Below are 20,188 nucleotides of genomic sequence, written 5' to 3'. Positions count from 1 at the left end.
CATTGTTCAAAGCTAATTTCCTTCAAGAGGTCTCGGCCTGATCCGTTTCACATATATACGGAAAAGCCAAGCAAACACGGAGATTTAAAAAAATTGTGAAAATAGCGTGTAAAAGTTGCCCAAATTAAAGATACACACGACCTAGTTTTCTGAATCAGATATTACAATCTAGGAAGTATATAAAAATTTATCAGAAACAGTAACCTCCCCTCTCTAAAAATAAAAATTAAAAAAAAAAAAAGCCTTTGCCCGACATACACAAAATGTGCACACACTAACACATTTTGCCTTATGTACTAGGCTTTTTTTCTTTTTTTTAATTTATTTTAACTCTACCCAGTAGATTACAATAATCATTTAAGGGTATCTCAATCAAAATGTATTTACTTATATATAAAAAATTTTTTTTTAATATACTAGCAGACAAGATATGCAAAACGTCTTGATTACTGCAGAGTACTCATCAAATGGAAGTTAAGAGCCAAACTAGTGATGCTGACAAAACCCCCAATAGACTATTCTCTCTTTGTCCTAATAGTAGATTTATCAAAGTCAATGACAGGATGCTCACTTGGAACTGAGAAACTTTAAATGGAAGGCAGTTGAACAGTGTGTTAAACTAGCAAGATCAAAATTGATCTTCATTATCTTGTCAGAAAGTACATATTTCGCCAAAAAGAATGTGACGGGGTGCCTCTGCTAGTTTTTTAATTGTGAAACGGCCAACCACTGGTTATCAGTTGATGATATGCATATCCGAACACTGTATGTGTGCTTGCTTTTTTTATTTTTTTTTATTTTTTTTTTTTTTTAATAATTTTTGTAATTAATCTGGTAAATGGAATCCCCAGTTGCCATTTGTGATAATGCTTTATAAAAGCATAGAACACTGTTGGTTTAATATAAGCATTAAGATTTCATTTACTTTGTACCTTAGGCTAATAGTAGAATAAGAACCTGACTATTAAGAAAATGGTCAGATTTATATCCCAACTTGTAGTACTTGTCTATATGCATGGAAAAATGTAATCATTTGTATGTTACAAATATATAATCTAAAAAAATTAATTTTCTGTTTGACTTGAAATTTTGCTATAGAATTTTCATTGGATACATGCTGTTTTTTATTATCACTTTTTAATGATAACGTTCTACCAAAATTTTTATTTAATAAATTATTTGGTTTTCTTTGGAATGAACTGGTCATATTATTATAAGGGAATTAATCACAGATCATGTGATAATCTTAATTCTTCACCCCCCTCTCCCATTTACTTTGTTGATTCAACATTTTCAGCAAGTTTGCCGGTTGGTTGTACAAATACTCTCAAACCCTATATTGAGTATAAGGAGCTAAATGTAAACAGAAGTTAAGTTTTAAATAAGAACTTTTTCACAAATAAATAACTTTTTTTTTTATTTATTTATTTATTTTTTTTTATTTTTATTTATTTATTTATTTATTTTTTTTTTTTTATGGATGAAATTTCTTTAAACTCTTAATTTATACTATTTATTTGTGAAAAAGTTCTGCTTATTTAAAACTTAACTTCTGTTTAGATGCAGTGACAAGTGATTACCGAATTTAGTTCCTTATACTTAGAGTATTTGTATGACCAAACCTGCCACATTTTCTTCCATTTCCTTAAAATTTCTTTCTGAGTATGCTTCGGCAATAAAACACATTACAAACAAATGACTTGATTTGTTGTTTTAACATTTTTGTCGGGTTTGAATACTCAGTTTCCACAACATTATTTTCACACACTAAAACCAATGCTACTTCAGTTTATAACATTAACCAAAAAATAATTTTGTTAACTATTCATTTTTGCCTTCACAGCCAAATGTAAACTTCAACATTAAAAATATATAATATGAATGAAGCGGACAATGCAACACAAGTTGAAGAATTGTAATTTTTATTACCCAAAGATTTGATTACGATGCGACTACTTTTTCTTTTACACAAGACTTCTGTTTAATTGATATAAAAGTGTTCCATTTACAATACGGGACTTCCTATTTTAGTGTATAAAAAAAAAGAGAAAAAAAAAAAAAAAAAAAAGTAACTTGCCTACATTTACAGAAATATATAAAGAAATTCAAGTTTATTTTTTTTATTGTTTCATGATAACCCAAGTAGTGTTGAAACAAAACACCCTACATGGTTTTGTACTTTGCACACAAAACAATATTCAAAATAAGAATTTTTATCCTTTGTTTCTATAAATGGAGTCTTTTTGAAATAATTGAAAATATGTTGAAACTGGGATAGTGTTTATGAAATGTTGTGTTTCTGTATGGTTTTGTGTTTCATTTCATGTTTGGTGGCTTCAATTCCATATCTGAATCAACTATATCTATTTTCACCATTTTTTTTTTTGAGAGCACAATTGGTAGATTTCGCAAATATACCCGAAAGTATTGTGCAATTACATATATGAGAAACATGCACTTTCTTTTTTCATTCAACCAGACTAAGTCACAGCAATGCATGGCCTGGTACAGCTAGTATATATATAATATAAAGCTGAATATCTGTGTGTGTGTGTGTCTGGACAATATTAGGCTCCTATATGGTTGACTATTTTAAAAAACTGATTAAATATAATGATAGATGTATCGAGACACAGGAATGGGTATGTTTGATCTGGCAGAACGGTGGTTCATTAAAATTGTGGGGTCTGCATTCGTGCCTAGTCCACAAAGTATGGAAATAAAACATTTAAAATTTAAAAAAAAAGTTTACAAGTGTTTTTGATATAGATGTACATAAGAATACTTTGATAAGTATGTTTCAACTTAAATAGGGATGGTATAATAAAATCGTGAGGTCTGCGTTCACGCCTGGCCTCCATAGAATGGAAATAGGCACAAACTTTAAAGACTTTTCATATCTATTTGCGTAAGTATACTTTGATAATTATGTTTCAGTTTGAAGAAATATGATATAATAAAATTATGGGGTGTTCGTTCGCACCTGACCTCCATAGAATGGAAATATGTCACAAAGTTTAACAAAGTTTTTTAATATAGATCCACGGAATATTGTGATAAGTGTTTCAGTGTGAACACATATGGTATAATAAACTATGGGGCTTATCTATTTTATTTTTACTTTCATCATATTTTGCTTTGGGTTTGATACCCCCAAATTCGAAGCTATCTCTTTACAACCCTTCCTTTTCACAACCTATCATACTTTCATAAATCAGAGGCTGTTTTTTGAACCCAGTCAATGACAGGTACTTTTGCTAGTATATATATATATTGGAAATTTTCCTACAAAGCAAATTAGCTTTTGTTGTGGACTTAACTTCTCCCCCACTAACTATCAACTATGTGTGCCAGTTTGTAATGTCAGAAGTTAAACTTAGTAAACATGAAGTTTAAATATCTGACTGAAACGTGCAAAAATATTATTGAAGAAAACAAAAGTAAACTGAAAGAAATCTTTCTGACATGGTCCCATGTTTAATGACAAACAAAGAAGTGTAAGAGAGGGGGAGGTACCTCACACTAAACTTGATCCTGTATAACTTTGACATGTTGAAGGTATAATAGTTGGAAGAGCAGAGGGGATTGTAAATATAGTGTGCTCTTTTGAAAAATTCTTTTCCACAATGACTAATTCTTGAATCTCAGTTTTTCAATGTATACCTTTTCCTCTTTTTTTCCTTTATTTTTGTAGTATGTTCTTGTGATGTTATAGTTATCTTTCTTTTATAGTTCCTTCAGTATAGATTTTAGAATCGGCTATTCCAGACTGTTTTTTATTTTTTATTTTTTTACTATAATTCAAAGTCATTTTCTTTGTGCTAAGCCTTATTATTCTAACAGATGTCTAAAAGAATTGTCATCATGAACAGTCGAATAATGAAAATACACTTTTTTTTTCTTGGCATTTGTTTTGCAGGTAAGTGAAGAATTTAAAAAGAGGAATTTTTCCTAATTTTACATGCATTCAAACATCTATGTTAAATGCTTTGTTAATCGACCTGTGATAGTTCAATTACCAGTTTCATTGCTCAGCAATTTAACAGACATTAGTGTTGGGATGATTTCTTGGAATCAGGAAAATCAGAAATTTTTTAGATATCAGAATTCGTATCAGAATTGGAGACATTTGTACTTATTTTTTTATGACAACAATGATTCTTTTAATTGCTTTTTTTTTTTTAATTATTTTTTTGCTTTTATTTAAAACTTAATTTTCCATTTGGTACTAGTTATAAATATTTATCAATTTCAAACGACAAATAAAAACTAAATATTTATATCCCCCCACACACATATGCACAAGTGATTTTTTTTTTTTTTAGTAATTCATTAGCTGAGATATTGAGGAAGTCTGAGTCTATAATAAATTATCCCTGAATCTGAAAAATTGTAATCAAAACTTCCCCACTGAATTAAATTCATTTATTTTCATTGTAGAAAGTTCAGTGAGAAATATTAGGAATATCAAAATGAATAAGTTTATATATTTGTTTTTGATGAGCAGACGACAGTGTATATGCTAATGACTCTGTGTGTGATTTGAGAAATGTATTATTTTAGCTATCCCAATGCCCAACAGAGAAGCAGGCATAAAGCAGATTATACATATGTCATGGACTTTGGCTCAGACTTTTATTGAAGGAAAAATCTGTCTTTTATGCATTTGGAGTGCATCGAAATGGCAATTTTGATAAATTTAAAGTCATGCATCTGATTGGCTTAAACTGATTTTATTTGGTTTTATTAATTCAAACAAGTGTATGCACAGAAATGATTAAAGCATTTTCATTTCAGATACCTAAAAAGTAAACTTTATTGCGCCTTACAGCTACAATAACAACCAAAATGAGAATAGTAGTCTAAATAATCCAAATAATATGCAATTTACTTGTTCTATTGTGTTATTAGGAGTTAACATTGTCTTTGTGATGAGTCAACAAGCCATTAAGATGAATAAAAAATCTACTGCTGAGATGGAACCAACTCAAAAAGTGGTAACGACAAATGAAATTAAAGGAAATCTTTTCTGCAACAGAAAAGTAAATGGTTTATATATTGGAGGCTGTACTTGGTTCTACCGTTGCAATGATAACAAAACAGAACACGTGCCATGCCCTGTGGATCTCGTTGTCAATGACAGATACATGTATTGTGATTAGTAAGTACAATTTTGATTTTCACTTTTTTTCTCTTATGATTTATTTTTTAGTAGTTATAAGATTTAAATCCTATATTTCAAAACAAGCAAATGAGACACAAAAATTAAGACATGCCTCCAAAACCGTCTTAATAAATTCAATATTTATAAAAAGTATTACATTTTTTAATTTGAATAGGAACAAGCACATCCTTGAAAACATTATTTGGTAAGGTTAAAATGAAAATGCTGTAATTTTCTTATTAAATGAAAAGTTAAAGTCAGTTTACAACATTAACAATTATTATACTACCACCTTATATTCATTAACCCTTATCCTCGAGTGGTCTTTAGGCCTTCATAAGTGGTGATTTCTAAGTATAAAAAAATATCATTGTTATTTAAGACTTTTTAAGATTTGAAACTTTCAGTGGAATTTCCCTTAATCATAGAAGACTTTATAATATTTCTTTTTTTTTTTTTTTTTTCTATTTTGGTGGTGATGTTTAGTCCATGAGCGATTTTTTTTTTTTTTTTTTTTTTTTTTTTTCTAGAATAGAAAGTTGATAGTTGAATAAAATTCAAATTTGGAGGATGTATCAAATGATTAATAAATTTGAATAGGAGCAAGCGCATCCTTGAAAACATTATTTCATATGGTTAAAAAGGGTTTGGTTATGGTTATATGGTTAAAAAGGGTGCTTTATTCGGTTTTCCAATGTTTTCATTTCATCATTACATTTTTATACAAACAGAGGCTATAGGATAGATAAGAGTTCTGAAATTGATGTTAATATAACAGATGACTTACTTCCCTTGAATAAATACAAAACTTGGGAACTATTGAGGAAATTTGCTGATTTTAACAAATGGAAACCATGTACATCCTCACACACTTCTGTTCTATAGAATCTTTCTCTATTATAACATCTATCGAATACATTACATTAGTCTTCAATTGAAAGTTCTTTAGACGTTCTTTAGACTTTTAAAAAATTTTATAGAACCTCAAATGCTAGCTGAGTTAAGATATGCTTACAACTTGATAGGTTATATTTCCTTCAACTTATCTCTACTTCCTCTTTCAATCCAAGGGAAGTAACCCAAGTTTTATATAACATTAACAATCTTTATCTCTTATCAATTAAGCAACACCTTCTTTTTTTTTTTTTTAATTTTTCTTCCAAAAGCAAATTAGGTGCCAATATAATTCCTGGCAAGTTAGAAAATAGCACTCACCTCCTATGTCTATGCACAGATGAACACCAAATGACATTGCACTTCATTTGGGTTTCAGGTTGCTAAACCATTCCAGTTCATACTCAGACCATTTAGGAGCCAGCTGTTAGATATAAAAGCAAAAGTTTTCTAGCCAATACGGTTAGTCAAAGTCCTGTCAAGAGGTAATCAGTGAATGGTCATGATAATCTTATCAATCCAATCACCATACACATGGTAGAGGAAGCCAACCTTCTTTGCAGCAATTTCTTCAATTTATTTGTTCCAATTCATGACGTCTGTGAATATTAAGCCAAGGAGTTTGAATGAAGATCTCTCAGGTAACCTATTATTAGTTCTGGCAATCTGTGATTGAGATTTCTGGTAATTGGTAAAGGTATTGCCAAGAACTATACGAACATATATATATATATATATATATATATATATATATATATGCACATATATGATGTTTCTAAATGTTATGTTATAGTGAAGGCATAAAATGAAGGAGATATATATATATATATATATATATATATATATATATATATATTCGTATTCTTGTCTGTCTGTTTGTTCACAATTTGATTAATATATACATAAGATCCATTACTTTCCTATTTCATTTATTTCTATATATAATTTGATTAATATATACATAAGATCCATTACTTTCCTATTTCATTTATTTCTATATATAATGTGATTTTTGCAAAATATACGATAAAGACATAACTTCATTTGCATATTTCATCAAGGAAAATCGATTTTACTTAATAGCTATGTTAGTTACTGTTTATAGCAAGAGAATTGTTTTAAGTGTTCTATTTAAGATTATTATTAAAAGTTGATTTATATTGATAATATATTGAATTTAATTTATTTTGAATTATTACCAACATTGATTTTTTTTTTCTTTTTTTAGAAACCTTTTTAGTTATTTCCTCAAACTATTATATAAGTCTTAAATGTCAGTTTCTATGTTTGTTTGTATATCCGCTAAAAACTTTCATCGGCCACATTGCACGAAGTCAAAACCAATACCATATAAAAGAGCGATCCCTCAAACATAGAATATCTGAGAATTAGAAAAAAAGTGAATTCTGTGGTGGCCAACTGGACCATTTTTTGCAGGGGGGAGGGTCACTTTTTGCGACACCAGTTTTTGCAAGTCACATATGCATTTATATTTATTAAGGTTATTTTTTCAGGGTCATGATGACTATAAGCCGTTGTGGTATGGTTGGCAAAAGCGTTTTCCCTTCTTTCCCTCTTTTGCATCTCAGATTCGAGCCTGCCTACACGGCTAATTTTCTTTTCTTTTTTTTCTTTTTTTATGCGGTTGCACGGGCACTCACCGCTATTTTTATTTAAACAAAAATTGTTTTGATTAATTTTTTTTGGGGGGGGGGGGAGAGGGGGTCCAGGTTGCCACTTACTTTTTTCGTTCTTTTTGGGAGTGAGGAGTGCTCAATATCCTTAGTATAGCAGCTCTGTCCAAATCGAATTTTATGTCCACTCGGGTAATTTTTTTTTTTTTTTTATTACATTTTCACCCCAAACAAGGCAAATTGCCACTTTGGTGTAGGGGGCTACTATCAGGGGCAACAACTACTGGGGTATATATATATATATATATATATATATATATATAAAGTTCAATTCACAATTTTGGACAACACATGTTCTTTTATTTTCTCATAAGAGTATATGTTATAGATCTGTTTCATTAGCAAGCTTCAACAAACAGTAAAAATGTTATCGCTGTACGCTGTATTTTTGAATGTAGCATGATTTACTGCTTTCATTTATTATTAACTTATAATATCAAAATCAGTTGCCATATATAACCACAATTATTACCAGAATAGCATCCAAAAACTTTGTTTATGTATTTTAACTTTAGTAATTTATAACTCCATCCGTTATTTATGATAGTGTTGTTATAGTTTAAATTTAAGTTAAAATCGCCCAGTTTCATATAATAAGATTAATATTTTAAATAAAATCCATCCTTTCCATACGTGTTCATCAAGGTTTTCCTACATATGTACAACTAAAAATGATGTACGATCATTGTATGACTAAATTACCACTGCTGCTGATTAAAGCAACTTCGACACAGGCCATCAACTGGATCTATCAGCATAAAATATAAAACAATCTTGTAATAAACGACAAAACGAATTTACTCAGAAGTTTCGAGAGATTATTTTTGGTAAATATCCGTTCAAGTCCATACCTAAAAAGATATTTACTAAAAAAAAAAAACTCCCGATTTTTATTAAATATTCCCTCTTACACAAACGATCTACTAAGTCTGTTAGCACAAAAAGTGTTATTATTAAAATAAACAATAAAACAACTTAGTCACAATCGCAATTATTTTGTCTAATTCTTAAAGATTGAGACTTTTTTTTTTCAACCCAGTGGGCCACTTTTTTTTTTTATTTTTACTCTTTTTGTAAAATAAATAAACAAGTTTATTTCTTTAGTATTGAAATAAAAACGAAATGAATTTAGTCAGTCACAACTTTCAGCCGAGAGTTTAAAAAAAAATTTTTCAAATTAAATTTTACAAATGATCTTTTTTAAAATTTGAATTTTGTAACATAATAGCAATGTAACACTAGAAAATCTTTTTAAAAAGTAGAATAAACCCCTGAAGACTGAAGCAATATTTCCAATTCCATGTGCCTCTTTTGGGGGAACTAGTTTTTCCCACATTTAAAACATTAGTGTCTAATTGCTTTCGTGGGGAAGCAAGTAAATAACTATTATTTTTTTTTTAATTCTTTTTTTCTTCTTCTTTTTTTCTTTAAATAATATTGTATGAAGTTCCTTTTTATGATAACACGACTCTGATTCATTAAAAAAAAAAAAAAAAAAGTCAATGTGCACTGCTTGTCCAACCTGCAAAGGGTGTTTATTCCAAAAGCGGTTCTCAACATGGGGAGGTCGAAAATAAGAAAATGCCTTTCAGAATTACTACCCCCAAATCTCCCCATATTAAGAATGGCTTTTTGAATAAACACCCCTAACCTCCCCACATTAAGAACAGCTCTCGGAATAAACATCCTTTGCAGGATGGACAAGCACACACTGACCAAAAATAAGCAATGGAAATTTCTCAAACATTTTAAGTTATCATATTATCGACTACTGCTAGTTTTTTGTTTTTGTTTTTTTAATTAAACTTGAGTAAAAGGTTCGAAGTAAATCTTAAATAAACCCAAGTGACTTTTTTCTTTAACTTTGTTTTGTTTTTTTTAACACAAAGTATATTCTAAAACTTTGAAAAGAAAATTTATAACAAAATTTGAAATATCTCGCAACTCATAAATTGTTGTATTTCTATTTATCTGTTTACTTTCTGGCTTAAGAGAGAATATTTAAAAAAAAAAAAAAATAGTTTATTTTTTGCAAATATATTTAGGTCTGAAGCTAAAAAGATATTTGCCAAAAATAACCTCTACCAAAACTTGAGTAAATTTGTTTTATTGTTTACTAGCATGGGTGGCCGAGTGTTTGGAGGTGTGTGTTGAGCAAAAAAAAAAAAAAAAAAAAAAAAAAAAAAAGTGGTAGTAGAAAGGTAGGCTCGAACCTGTACCGTGAAGGAGGAAAAGAACGGATGACTCTCGAAAATATCGGTGAAAAAAGCGACCCCTCCCTGTAGAAAAGTGCCCAGTTGAGGATGAAGAAATTAATGTTTTTAGCCAATGTTTCGGTATTTGTCATCTGAAGGGTCGAGCTTCAAAACGATACTGATTTTGTGAAAATTCGTCGCCTCTGTCGAAAGTTTTAGGCAGACATGCAAACATACATACATTTATATATTGGTAGCTCAAATTTTCGACCCAAACCGATTAAAAAGCTTGCCCTATCTCTGATGTTTAGACTAGAAATTGTCTGAGTAATTTGGTAGAGACCGCAGAGGTAAATTTTTTTAAACTTTGACCCCTATTATGACCCCTTAACATTTGTTGTTTTAAGCTCAAATCGAGTTATTAAGTTAGATCCATGGCCAAGGAACCTATATCTAAAATTTCAATTGTTTATACTTAAAATTGACAGAGGAGTTTGGTAGAGTTCTCAAAGGTCAAATCGTCGAAAACGGATTACAAAGATTTTTCCAAATCTCCATACCCTGTATATCAAATTTCGAGTCTGTAGACTGAAAATTGACAGAGTTATTCCGTCGGGAAATATACACAGACAAACACACATACAGACAGACAGACACTTTCACTTTTATAGATATATAGATTTTGATAATGCAAGTTTTTTTGTTTTTGTTTTTTTTTTGCGCTGACAAACGGAGTAAATCACTCGTGTCAAAGTTGCTATAACTAATTTAAACCCTTAAAAACTGAGACAATTTTCTACTACAGTGTGCCAAATAATTTTCTCAGGTTGTAATGATTTAATTAGACATACATAAAATCATGTTTAATTTTTAGTCGTGCATAAATTGCATAATTAGTAAAACCAAGACATGACTAATCTAAAAATAAACTTGTTTATTTTTTTACAAAAAATTTTAATGAAAAAAAAAAAACGGAATAAAAGCAGCACAAATAATTAGAAAAAAATAACATTGTGAATACTTTTTATATGAATCTAAAAATATATTTGCCAAAAGTAGCCCCTCGATTGAAATTTGTGAGTAAATTAATTTTATCGTTTATTTTAATAATACAACAGATTTTTATGATATTTTGCGCTTACAAACCCAGTAACAAGTTTGTGTAAAAGTTGCTTTAATAATAAAACAGTAGCAGGAGCAAATAATCGTACATAATTAGTTGTATAATTTTAGTAAACCCCCTTACGTACGATCAAAATCCAGCATGACTAAATGTCCGATTCAGCTTCTGCTGATTCAAGCAACTTTACACGTTGTTTCTATATGACAAACCGCAGGAGCTGTCAGTTGTACAATGACCAGGAATAAATTGGTCATACACATTTAGTAAAACCAGTATTCGTTATATATTTTAAAGTACTTTCATTAAAATTTCTCCCATTGTCGGATGAGATTAAAGTTTTTAACTAGTAATTTGATCCTTTCGAACAAACCGTTTGAGCAAAACTAGGTATGATTAGTAACTCAATTAGTCAACGATAAAATAGAAGATCTGCCCTTGTCACTTATTTGTTTAAGGAAAACAAATGGATGACAAAGGCGAATGTGTTTTTAAAATTAATTTAATTAGATTAAACTACCCAATAAATGAATCAACTTGATAAGAACATAGCAATTGTATTATATTTAATATTTTTTTTTTTTTTTAATATGCTTCCTTTTCATTGGCTGACTCGCAATGGGGAGAAGAGTGGAATTATAAATTCTGCAAAGAGAATAGTAGCACAAATCTTTACAAGGTGGTGACCTGTAGGATTGGATAACAGGTTGGCGCGCGAGGGGGGGGGATGTTAGCCGATTTGATGAGTTAGAACTCTGAAATCAGCAATGAAGACAGCAATCATCACTGAGGATCACCTAAACACATTCGAGTGTATTTTGCGAATATCAATCTATTATTATATTTAGTTTTTCATTTAATTTGTCACAAATGTAACTAATACCTCATTTCACCTGTGCCTGACAAAGTGGGAGAATGTTATCACTTTTTGTTTATTTTTGTGTATCATGTGTGTCGAACTTTGTTTCACAGAAAATGACAATGAAACTTATTTGATAGTTATATGATAATCATGCCCATCCAGTTTAGAAATTTAATTGTATGACTTCCAACCATGACTAGACTTAGACATGTGGGGACAGAGCAAAGAGACTGAGGGATAAGCAGTCACAACGAGCATGTGCCTGCTGCAAGGAAGCAGTGGCTGTACACAGGTGAGAACCTAAAACCGATTGATGTTCCGGAGATAGTCGTGATTATTCAAAATAGCCACTGTTTGGCAGTTTATAATACTTAAATAAAAGAGGTGAGATTTTTCTGCTCAAAGATCAATCGTTTTTGGACACCATGTCATCCACGTGTGTTTTGATCAGATGTAGGTTATCTCTTGTTTTTTATTTAAATTTGGTCAGTGAAGAGATCTACTGCTAATAATAAGAGCAAACATCTCTGTTGTTGGTGAAGAAAAGAAAGAACTGCTACTGCTGCTGATATTAAGAGCAAACATCTTCCTTGATGTTAGTGAAGAGAAAAAAAGGAAAAAAAAAAATAATTATCTGGTTCCCTGTGTAAATACTGATAGTTGGCATTTTGTGCATTTTTTAAACTCTAAATAATTTATGTGACTGAAATAGGAAGTGATTTTACTGAACACGTTTTTCAAGACCATAACAGAATTTGGAGCCTCTATTCATCACATATTGTTCCTCATCCTACAATGACATACAGAATTTTGGTTTAAACATGAAATTATTTAACTAAATCATTTATTTATTTAAAACTCATCCAATTTATTTATAAAAATTACAAAGTTTTTAATTTTTTTTTTTAAATTGCACAATATTTTATATTTTCATCTTATTTTTCAATATTTTGTTTGATTTGTAAAATTTTGAGCACTTTTATCACTGAAACGGAAAAACGCCTAAATACTTTAAAGTGTTTCAAATTATTTCGAATGAAACCCATTAAATCTGAAAATAAACAAATCTCATGTTTTTCATGATTTATTTTCATTTCTAGTTTTATCGGCAGTCCAAGTACTAGAGAACCCTATGGACTATCTTCTAGTCTAGGGGTTCTCAGCAGCAGCAGCTTATATGTAAATCTGAGTGTTGCTGAGCATCTTACAGGTACCACCTCGATTTATATATATTTCTATTTCATATCCACAGTCCTGAGAAAGTGGACCCCCCTTGTGGCAAAGCCCCAAACTGCACTGGCATATGGGATGGTAATTATCCAGATTATACTCGTCAATGTAAATTTTATTACACATGTCTCCGTGGGCGTTTTCATGGCTACACAAAATGCCCAGCAGGTAAGCATAAAATTTATTTATTATTTATTTTAAATATTTAGCTTTTTAAAAATCTCTGTATTTTCAGTTATATTCTATATCTATATATATAAAAAAAAATCGGTTCAATTTTCAAAATCATACTCATGTGGCATCATAAAATAGGTGTATTATTTTGAATAGACATTTACTTTTTTTTTTTTTTTAGAGTTGATACATGTTGTTACAAAGAAAATATTATGATTCGCTTTTATAGTTCAAGCAAGATAAAATATCCTGCTCTGGTTATTTTTAGGAAACAAATCTTTAGAGGAAACTTTGCTGGTAAGCATATTCACCATATAGCTGAACATTTTGTTTTTTTCATGACTAAAAATAGGAATATATCAATGAGCAGCACCCATCCCCTCCAAAAGATAAGTAACTTTTCAACCCTTTTACATTCAGGAAGACTTTTATTCCAAGTCATAACATCCATTTTTTGCCAACATTTTGAATTTACTTAATTCCTAAAAAGCTTATTTACTCGTAACTATAACACTATCTCTTTTCTTAGCAAATATCTTGTTTATTCTTCCCTGTTCTTGTAATACCTGTTTTATTAATATTTGTTGCAGGCCAGGATATAATAATCCTAACTCGCTACAAAAGAAAATAATGAAATGAATGGAAAGAAGGAAACAAAACTCAATTGCTGAATAAAATAAACATGTTGTTTGTTTTATTTCGAAAATAGAGGGTTTAGTCGTTGACGACTACACGCGTGGAAAAAAAGGAATGAAGTAGAGGAACGAGAAATGGCAGTCCAGCATGTAGAAAAAGAAAGAGAGAGGGGGTTGACCTCAGTAAAGCCACGTGTATATGGTAGTACTCGTCCACGTGGAAAAGTCCTCAAGCCAAGAGCTGTGGACACACACTTGTCTGGTTGATGAACCAAAGCAAAAAGGAAGAAAGAGGATGTTGAATGGTGTTGTTGACTTTTATACCGGGGTCAGTGTTCTGACTGCGAATGTCTGGATTTCCTTTCAGGGGAAGTGACGTTTCCCATGTGTGCGTACATGTGCGCGTATGTGTGCATACATGTGTACGTTAGCGTGTGTGTGTATGCACATGAATGTGAGTGTATATACGTGAACGTGAATATATGTACGTGTCTGTGCGTATGTGCGTGCGTACATGTGGGTATGTGTATGTTCGAACATATTCTTGTTAATAAATTATATATTTTATACAACCTTCTGTTTCTGTCATTGTTGTTTCTTTAGCATGTTTTTTTATTGTTATTTTCTCTAAGACTCAAAGCACATTTCAGGAAAAAAGATAACCACCTTTTTTTTTTATTTTGTTTTGATTTCCATTTTGAATCTGAAAAATCATTTGTTTATATCTGGTGATAACATATCTCCTTGCATGACACATTAATAACACTACCATATTTCTCAACACTATCATCTACTCGAGCTCTCTGATACAAATTTCAGTTGTTAGTGAGATTCCCATTTGGGAGCTTTAAAGAATGTAAAGTTACTATTGTTCTTATTACTTTACTTTTCATGGTTCCATTTCTGGATTAAATAGAATCTATAATTTATTAATTATTTATGTAGAAAATATATGCCTGCAAACAATTCATGTACAAAACATGTAAATCAATAATATATATTGAATAAAGTTGAAACAAAAACTTTTAAACAACTCTTCAAATTTGGATTATTTGGATTGTTTGAACCACTGTTTTCATCTTGGTTATTGTTCTTGCAACATATTGGATAATGTAACCGCTGACCTTCTTCACAATACCTGTTATTGATGAATGGTGAAAAAGAATTTTTTTTCTTTTTTTTTTTTCCAATGAACCATAATTAGAATTCAAATTGTGTGATTTATGAAACAGAAAGAATGTCAAGTTATTTCCATTTTTGTATAAATTCGGATCCCTACTGATAAGATATAATGTTTTTGAGGTGCTTATTCAGATTGCCACTTATGGTGGCAATTAAAAGTAGAGAAAATACAGAAAAGTCTGTATGATATACGTACCAATCATAGAACGAAGATGAAATATTCCAAAGATCACGTAATTTGACCAAGTAGTTTTGTTTTAATTCAAGAAAATCAAATTTTACTCTATGTCGATAATGGAGGGAAAAGTAGCAGTGATAGTAAAGTCAAGAGCAGACAACTGATTTTTATTTAAATTGGTGGGGGGAGGGATAATGTTGGTAAAACAACTAAAACGTAAGATTTAAAACCAAACAATAATTTATTAACATGACGTTTATTTATTTATTTATTTTTTTTTTTCAGAAAATAAAATTTGCAAATTATGAAAAAATCTTTATAGAAACGTTATTTTATATAAGTTAAAAATAAAATTTGAAGGATATTAAAATGGCTTCAGCCTTCACTTATTTGTAAAATATGGCAATTTTGTTTTTCGAAAAAAAACAAAAAACTCTTGATCAATTTTGTGATTTTTGGAATATACCATCTGCATTCCATGATAAGTAGGTACACAATACAAGTTTTTCGTTTTTGTTTATTGCCATAAGTGCCAATCTAAATAAGCATCATTTTTTACTTTTTGAGATGACGATTCTCCAAGTTGTCTGTTTGAAAGCCTTAAAAAACAAAACAAAAAGAATTTTTGTAGAATTTAATAATTTTCATAAAATTGCAATTTGGAGGTGGGGGTATAAAATTGGCATAATTTTTCCACAAAATATTGAAAAAAGAATCATTGTTTTTGTCATGCATTTTTGATTATGATATATAATTGTTTTCTCGAATCATGGTAAACACTATGAATCTAATATTTGATGTCAGTATTTTATTTAACATCAATTAGCCAAAGTTGATTAGAAAAAATATATTAAATCAATCTAATCTATTATAATATTGGAATTAGAGTTATCTTCCTTGGAAATATTTATTTTTAACATTAGATGGCACTCCTATCACATAATTTGATACTCTTGTTAACTCCATATAGTTGTAAATTAAGAAACAAAACTCTCTCTTTTATTAAAATCATTCTCAAACTAGTTGTATATTATTATAACTACTCTGATTTTTACCATGCTTTTGAAGCCTTAATACTAGGATAATTTTTCTGATGGAATCAATCGAATCCCTCAGACATGACAAAGAAACTAAACAATTTTATTCATATTTTCTATGAGTTGTGCACCATGAGACTATATAACTTTATATTCATTCACACACTTTAATTTTGTCTTTTTTTTTCATATTGTCATAAAACATTGTATGTCTTGGATTGTTTGAATTAATCAGACTACTGTTCTCATCTGGAGTGCTATTCTCACAACGTTTTGGTCGATGTAACCTCCAACCTTCTTCAAGTGATCACTGTTGAATTCGAGGAATCTTTGTGTCTTATGAATGTGTATAGAATTTTGAATGGAGACCTTTATTAAGTCCATGGGGATAGCATGCTCTCATCATGCTAGCCATGACCAGGTATAAGTCTTATGTAATTCAAATTGAATTCTTATTCATACTACCCCTGTGGATTACCTGAGTTTGACAAGATACACCTGAAGATTGGAAGTTATACTAGTAAAAATGCTGTGCGAATAATGCTCAAGATGAGAACAGTTGTCTGAATAATTCAAATAATATAAATTATCAATCCTCATCTCAAAAGTTCAGAAACATTGTATTTCGTTGTTGCATTCTTTCTGTAATTTTATGTATTTACACATCTTCAATCATCTTATAATATCTACTTGCTGATAAACTGTAAGTAAACATTAAATATTATATGTTAATCAACCATTTCTTTTTGCATAATTAAGATATAAAACATGTCATATCAGGGAATGACAACAGGACACTATATTTTGATATTAACTTACACCATGCATACGTGTCTTTATTTATGTCACTATGACAGTCAAACTCTGTCTGGAAGAATTTCCCCAATGAAAACATAGGAAGTTCATATCAAGGGCACATAGATCGGGTATTATCTTAATACCTTTCATCTTTCACTTCTGACATGGATGTTGTTTTCGTCAATACAATAATAATAGTACATGAAAATGCCCAGAGAATAACATAAAAAAAAGCATAAAATAAATATAAAATATTCATACTTTATATTAGTATAGTTGAATGCCTATGATAACAAATTCACTAAAGTAATTAACTAAGTGAATGGAAAAATAACAATGGAGAAAGAATAATTTCTAAGATTCTGACATATTGTAAATTGTACTTTTCTTTTTTCTTCTTTTCATTCAGCCTTGTTTTTTGACCTCGACAAGGACTCTTGTGATTGGCCGACTCTTATTCCTCCTCCGTGTGGCACAAAAGTAAATCCATGAAAAACTTCAATTGTGGTCAACTGTCAGATACTTCCTTTTGGCTAAAGACACCAGGACCAACAAATTCTACCAATCAGTTTTGGTTATTGTCTAGAATTCCTTCTAGATTAAAAAATAAAGAAAAATCCAGATATGAAACAAAAATATCATATTCCAAAATTTATGTAAATTGATTAAGTAGTTTTGTTTTTATAAAGAAAATCATTTTTAAGCGATTAGTGGATATTTATAGGCATTACAATGTAAATCTCACATATTTCAATTATTAAAGTGTTTCCCATTGTATTTTTTTTTTTTTTAGATTGTTTTTAAAATGGTAAATAAGATGGATGTTTCTCGGCTACTCATCAAATTTGATTTTCTTATTTAAAAAATAAATATACTTGATAAATTTACATGACTTTTTGGAATATAGGGAAAATTCTGGACAAGAACCCAATTTTTTTTTTTCAAATTTGTAAACCTGCTTCAAAAATTGGGATCAAGACTCCAATATTCACTTTTAAGTTTTCCTCGTTCATTTCTAAACCTTAAAAGTATAACTTTCTCAATAAAAAGACGTACTTAAAAATTCATTTTGGAAACATATCAAATATAAAATTAAATTTTAGAAAGTATGTGTAACATTCACTCTTACTGCCTTGCTTAAATACAAACATAAAATGAAAATAAAAAGCACGCTTTGTCTGTAATCTGTTCACTTTAAAAGGACTCTTTTTTAATGCAATAAGCAAATACCTTTTTATGTAAGGTAATCTATACATGAAAAAAGTATTTGTTTCTTACACTTTTATAAAACTTTTTTTCTATCATTTTTTGTTTTTTTAAAATTTTTTTTTTAAGTAAAATTTTTATTGCTGGCTATGATTTATTGAATGTTGCCAAATAATCAACAAAAAATATGCAAAAAGAAAATAAGCACACAGAAAAAGATCAGAATATACCAACTGTGAAAAACAAATAAATTAATAAGAATATTTTTAAGACACACACATTCAATCTTCACATCTAGCAATAAAATTGCTACTTCAAATTTAAACAAGACACGCTGACGAAAATGCTATTTTAAACTCATGAACAACGAACGAACTGACCGCTTATGGAGCGTTCAAATGTATTTAAAGTAAGAAACACCAAAGTAAAAACCTTTTATGACCATCTGTCGCCTAGCTCTACATTTCACCAGCTGACTATATTGAACTTCCTTTATTTTTGTACATCATGTGACCTGTTCAGCTAATCAGAGCTAGGTATTTACTATTACATCGACCTTTAATCTCTAACGCTAAAACAATTAGATTTAGAATAGGTAATCTATTTTCAGTGCTAGTAATATAAGCCATACAGTGCTCATTCAACGGGTGGGGATAAATATGTGGTATGTGTTAGAGGGCCATACTGTTTTAAATGCTGGTTGAATTGGTTTTAGATATTGACTTCCAAACCAACCTATCTCTGGCCAAGTCTATATTCATCCCTCTTTCTCTCAAATCCATCCTTATCACTTCCTCCCATGTTTTTCTTATCTACCCCTCTGTGAACTTTTCTACATTTACTAAACTAAGCATTCTCCTTTATCCTTTCAATTTAACCAACCCATGAAAGTCTCCTGTTATGCACACATATCCTTATACTGTCCAGATTTTATCTTCCTTTGAGATATTCAGATTTAAGCCTGTCTGTGAGACTCACATTACATATCCATTGTATCATGGAAAAGGTATTTTTGAAAAGTAATGACAAAGACGAAATATATACATAATAAATTAACTTTATTGAGCATCTTCATTCAACAAGTAATAGAAAGTTTCTGACTTTTTGAGATTAGAGTTGGTTATTTGTATTATTTGGATTCTTCAGAGTACTGGTCTCATCTTGAGTGCCATTTTGAAAATGACAAGATGAGAACAGTAGTTTGAAGAATTCAAATAATACGAAAGATGTTAGTAATATATATATATTTAATTGTACAGAAGTTCAGAAAAACATTGGTACCGTCGGTTTTAAGCCCAACATAAAGGGGACCAGTTAATGGCAAAACGTAAATGATGTTAGACTCTCGTTAGCCATGTTGTTTCTCAGAGATCACCAAAGTTGAGCAACATTGAGCCTGGTCAGTACCAAATGAGTGACCGCTTGGGATTTCCAGGCACTGAATACAGGAGGACGTCGACACTTTTCTGCAAAAACCTAATGTCATCATCTCCCTTGACTGGAATATACATGCAGCTGGGAACTACTTGTGAATTTAATATTTCCTTGATACTTCTATCTTTGGAGGAAGCCAGTTCAACTTGCCAAGGGTGAATTTTATTAAAAAAAAAAAATATATTAAGAGATTATATGTGCTGCAATATTTTTGGTATTCTTATGAAGGTAGATACTTATTTTTAATAAAGATATAATAGTTTTATTGAAAAATTTGGCACAAGGCCGAAAAATGGGGGATGGGAATGGGCCAGTCATATCAAACTATTGCTAACTAAGCTAACCTAGCTAGTTCCTACTCTCACTATAACCCTGCGTTTATACT

General features: G+C 30.1%; 1 protein-coding gene across 2 annotated transcripts; it reads left to right on the top strand.

The window, feature by feature from the left end:
- Positions 1 to 1,418: 1,418 nt before the first annotated feature.
- LOC145291433 (uncharacterized) lies at positions 1,419 to 18,331 on the top strand. 2 transcript variants are annotated; one of them, XM_080137283.1, is made up of 3 exons: positions 1,419 to 5,161; positions 13,182 to 13,327; positions 13,924 to 14,545. In XM_080137283.1, exons 1-3 carry the CDS (start codon positions 4,881 to 4,883, stop codon positions 13,962 to 13,964), a joined length of 468 nt encoding a protein of 155 aa, XP_079993409.1. In that variant the 5' UTR covers positions 1,419 to 4,880; the 3' UTR covers positions 13,965 to 14,545. The 2 variants fall into 2 exon arrangements, with proteins under 2 accessions (XP_079993409.1, XP_079993401.1); XM_080137275.1 differs by lacking the exon at positions 13,924 to 14,545 and adding an exon at positions 17,573 to 18,331 and having other exon boundaries at positions 1,422 to 5,161.
- Positions 18,332 to 20,188: the final 1,857 nt, after the last annotated feature.

Source organism: Euprymna scolopes, chromosome 2 (assembly GCF_053919585.1).
Source record: "Euprymna scolopes isolate OS-2025 chromosome 2, ASM5391958v1, whole genome shotgun sequence".
In the NCBI taxonomy this organism is placed as follows: Eukaryota; Metazoa; Mollusca; class Cephalopoda; order Sepiida; family Sepiolidae; genus Euprymna; species Euprymna scolopes.
This window is presented reverse-complemented; position numbering and strand designations above follow the sequence as displayed.